Genomic DNA, 4267 nt, shown 5'->3' with positions numbered 1-4267 from the left:
GAATTCGTTACAATTTAAGCAAACCCCTCTGGAATCAATCCGAGTCAAAGTAAGTTGAATTGAGGCGAGGGAAGCTCAGTGGAGCTTTGATACCCAAGGCCTCACTGCTATCACAAGGCGGCGCAGTCACGCATTCAACTCACAGAAATCATCATGAACTTCGAAGTATGCTAAAAGAGTAACCAATATTTTTCGAACGACTTTCCTACTAAGCTCGTTACCCTATAGGTCTCGTTCTAGTCAAAATTTTAAGCTTAGGTTCGCGTTTGGTTTCGTTTTCCTAAAGCGGGCTAGAAGGAAACGGTGATGAAATACGAGTCCTTATCTTAATTTGGACAGGCCTTGCCCTTTACTAGGAAATTAAAACAACCGTATTCAAATCCTCAACATATATTCACCTTAAGGCATACAATAAACCCGCTGACAGGGGACTCGCGGGTGTTTCGAAAGCTTACCTCCCGTACCAGACGGGCGCAGAACCGCTGAAGTCGACTCGGGCCACGACTCCTATGTCATGTGCGAACCCGAGGGGCCGAGACGATATTGTAATCGTCGTCCTTCCCTGCAAACAGTTTTATATTTAATGTACCCTTCCTTAGGGTTTAAAAAAAATAAAATAATTGTCCAAGTCCAAAGTCCAAATAAAGTGCAAAAGAAAAGAAATAAAAATAATAATAATTACAAAAATGGAAGGTCTCTAAAAAAGATAAAAAAAATAAATTCTCTCTCTCTTTTTTTTAATTTTTTCTTTCGCTCTTTTTTTTTTTTTTTGCTTTGTCTTTTACCTTCTCTTTTAGCTTTAAGCTTTGATTCCAAGTCTTTAGTATCCAACTTCAAACCTGTAATACAAAGACACACCCAAAGAAACGTAAAAAGAACAAATGAAATTAGAAAAAAACCTAAAAATTTTAACTAAGCACAAATCCGCGTCGGCGGCGCCAAAATGATTTTAGATTTTTGATGGGGTTGTAGTAAATAGGATTCGTTTCAGACTTGTGAAGGAAATGGAATTTTAGGTTTAATAAAATTATATACACAAAAATATTAACAATGGGTGAGAGGTACTGGGACTAAGGATTTGGATGAATTCACTACACAAGGTTCATTCATATATTCTTTGAGAAATAAAACTCAATAAAATTAACATAGACTCTGATTTTGCCAAGATAGATTCTTAAAACATTGATTGTAAGTCCTAAGCATGATGTATCAAAACAACTAAGCTAAGCATACATCATCAAATTAAATAACAACCAATTAATTCAAATCATATTTCAATTTTAAATTAATGCAAAAGTCATAAAAAGAATAAAATAAATTTACCCATGTATGAAATTCAACCTCCTCTGTCATCCTAGTGTTGGGTTTAGATCATCATGACGCTCAAAATAATTTATTATAGCTCCAATGGTGTTTACAATGGAGAGAAAATGAAGAAAATAGTGAAAATCGGGAAACTGCAACGTTTATAGGCGTTACAGAATACACTGTTACAGAACGATAAAAGGAAAGCGTCGCAAACACTGTTCCGAAGTCGTTGGAAAGGTATTGCAAACTGTCGAGAAACTACGACAGTTTTCAACGACTTTCCTTGACGGGTCTTATGTTCTTCATGTTCTTGAGTTGCAGCAGCAGAAAACTTTTCCTGCAACTCGTGATTTCTTCGTTCTCTTGTCTCTACTAACTCCCCAAACTCTCGACACCCTTCTAAGACACCCAGGGAACCTATTTATACCCAACAACGACAAGAAATCACGCTCATTAACTCTCCATGATCCTTCATTACTCGGTGTTAAAAGAAAATATTTTCCGAATATTTTCTTCCCTGAAATGATTCTCAACGCGTAAACAGCTTCTGATACTCCCTTATTTAGCTTCTACATGCATCTTCAATGACTAAGTGTCATCCAAACACGAGCAACACACATCAAACTTGCTGAAAAAATCCGTGAATATCATTTTCAAACCCGTGTTACCCTGATTTCTTCCACGTGATTATCCAACCAAATTCAGTCGAGACAATCACCCATACTAGCTTTGTTATGATATATTACATGTTTCCACAAAGTTTCAGCGATTGAATCGCACAAAATCACGTCCAAATGCAATCGAGAAAATCTGCCAATGAAGAGCAAATATTTTCCCGCCAAAATATTTTTTGAATTTGTGAAGAAGGTCACCCCTTATCCATTGGTCGCCCTCTTATCCGTTGCTGGAATCCGAATAACACATGTCCCTTGGGGTGCCTTTAGTAATTTTTCTGGGTTCCTCCGGTGCATTTCTGGGGTGTCTTTAGTACTCTATCCTAGGGTGTAAAACACCACTTTTCGAGCCAATTTCTCCGCAAGAGCTTATTTTTCCAAAAACATCTACAAAACCATAAAATAACACAATAAGTATTTAATCGAGTCTAACAATACAGAACATTGAGAACAAAATAGACACATAAATGCGTTTATCAATGGGCTTGGAGGACTTATATCTATTGGACTTTGGAGGACTTGACCTAATTTTGGAAACAATAAGAGACATAAAGGGAAAGAATTTTACAACGTTGAGATGATGTATTCCACTACTACTTGGAGCTTTTGGAGATAGCCGATTACACTTCTCGGGTTTCCTTTGGTTATTTTCATCTTCTTTCTTTCATTTATTACGGTGATGAACTCCATAGATATGAGTAGCTAAATTATTATTATTGGTTAATGGTTTAAGTTGATTTCTCAAACATGATATTTATTCAATGAATTAGTTTAATCTGTCTCAATAATTTGTCGTTTATGATTCATTGCTTATATTGTTATATGATTTGAATGTTTGTTTGGTTGAGTCTGGAATCTATTAGACTTGCCTTCATCTCTAAAGCTAGATTAGGGTTTTCAATACAAAAAAAAAAGTAAAACCCAAGAACCAAAACTTTATTAAAAAATAACAAGGTTAAAAATTACAGCCCCAATAAAAACAAAGAAACAGAAAAGCAAAGCAAGAAAAGAAGCAAAACAAAACTAAAATACAAAGAGCTATTCAAATCTTTAATAAGGCTGATCTAGGAATACAAGACAAGCCAGACTATTAGGTTTATCATTGAAACCCAAGGTCTATCCCTTCTGCAAGTGAACTCCTTTTTTAGCAAAATGGTCAGCAGAGAAATTGATTTCCCTATAAACATGATTGAAAGATATTGAATGTATACCAGCCATAACCTTTTGCCATCTTGCCAAGAAAAACCATGAAATCTTCTGTTGCTTTAAAGTTATAATACAAGTCTTCGAATCTGATTGCAGAATTAATCTGACATTCTGGTTTTCAACAGCCCATTCCATAGCTTTGATACATAATATAAATTCTGCAACATAGTTAGTAGTAATTCCCAGACCACCAGATTCTGCAAAAATAAAAGCACCAATATAGTTTCTAACTATAAATCCATATCCTGCAGTACCTGGATTGCCTCTAGAGGCACCATCACAACATAAAAGCAATTCATTCTCATTTGGCAGGTGAAAAAAGATCACAATAATTGTCATTCTTCTCATTTTCCTTGCCTGGATAAAGAAGTAGTGTAAAATATCTCTTTCAGAATCAGAACCCCACATAAGTTCTTTCATTCTCCCTTCACAGTCATGGACCATCCTATTTATCTTAAGTTGTAATTTGATAAGGACAGGTGTTTGTGGGTGAAAACTGTTTCTGCTGTTTTCAGTAATTTCGTGTGTGTGGGTGAGAAACGAGTTTAAGCCGTAAACAATGTATTGCACGAGAGTACTTTTGATTCGAGAGATCAATCTGTACAATCCTTGCCTAAACCAAGAAATGGTCGTTCCATGCTTGCTTCGGTCACAAAATGAAGGAGAAGGGCTGGTCTTAGGGAGGGAGGCGAAGAAAGCGTTGAGACCAGAATAGTTGATTCTAGAAGTGTGGGTGTTTTGTGACTTGTATCAGAAAGTTGAACTGGCTAGCTGAATGAAAGCTATCAGATGATTTCTGGATGTAGTATTGTTCTCCTGACCAAAACTTGTTGTTTGGTGGAAATAGGTGAGACCTATTTATACAAGTCATAGTGAAGCGTACCCTGGTGTCGTAGGAAGTGGAAACGATTGAGTGGTGGAAGAAAAAAGTAACGTGTAACTGTCAGACGTTATTCTTCCATGATGAGGGAAGTGAATTCGTGTAACCACCAGTCATTACGCTTCCATGACGGAGGAAATGAATTGTTTACACAGTTACTTTTCACCACCACTAATTATCCCACTTCATGACACTTTCT

General features: G+C 36.4%; 1 protein-coding gene across 1 annotated transcript; it reads right to left on the bottom strand.

Annotated features, from left to right (window-relative positions):
* Positions 1-3098: 3098 nt before the first annotated feature.
* LOC113356274 (uncharacterized protein Mb2253c-like) lies at positions 3099-3632 on the bottom strand. The gene has a single exon (XM_026599370.1). The coding sequence runs from the start codon at positions 3630-3632 to the stop codon at positions 3099-3101; it is 534 nt and encodes a 177-aa protein (XP_026455155.1).
* Between the last annotated feature and the right edge of the window lie 635 nt (positions 3633-4267).

The sequence above is a fragment of the Papaver somniferum genome, chromosome 1 (genome assembly GCF_003573695.1).
Source record: "Papaver somniferum cultivar HN1 chromosome 1, ASM357369v1, whole genome shotgun sequence".
Lineage (NCBI taxonomy): Eukaryota > Viridiplantae > Streptophyta > Magnoliopsida > Ranunculales > Papaveraceae > Papaver > Papaver somniferum.
This window is presented reverse-complemented; position numbering and strand designations above follow the sequence as displayed.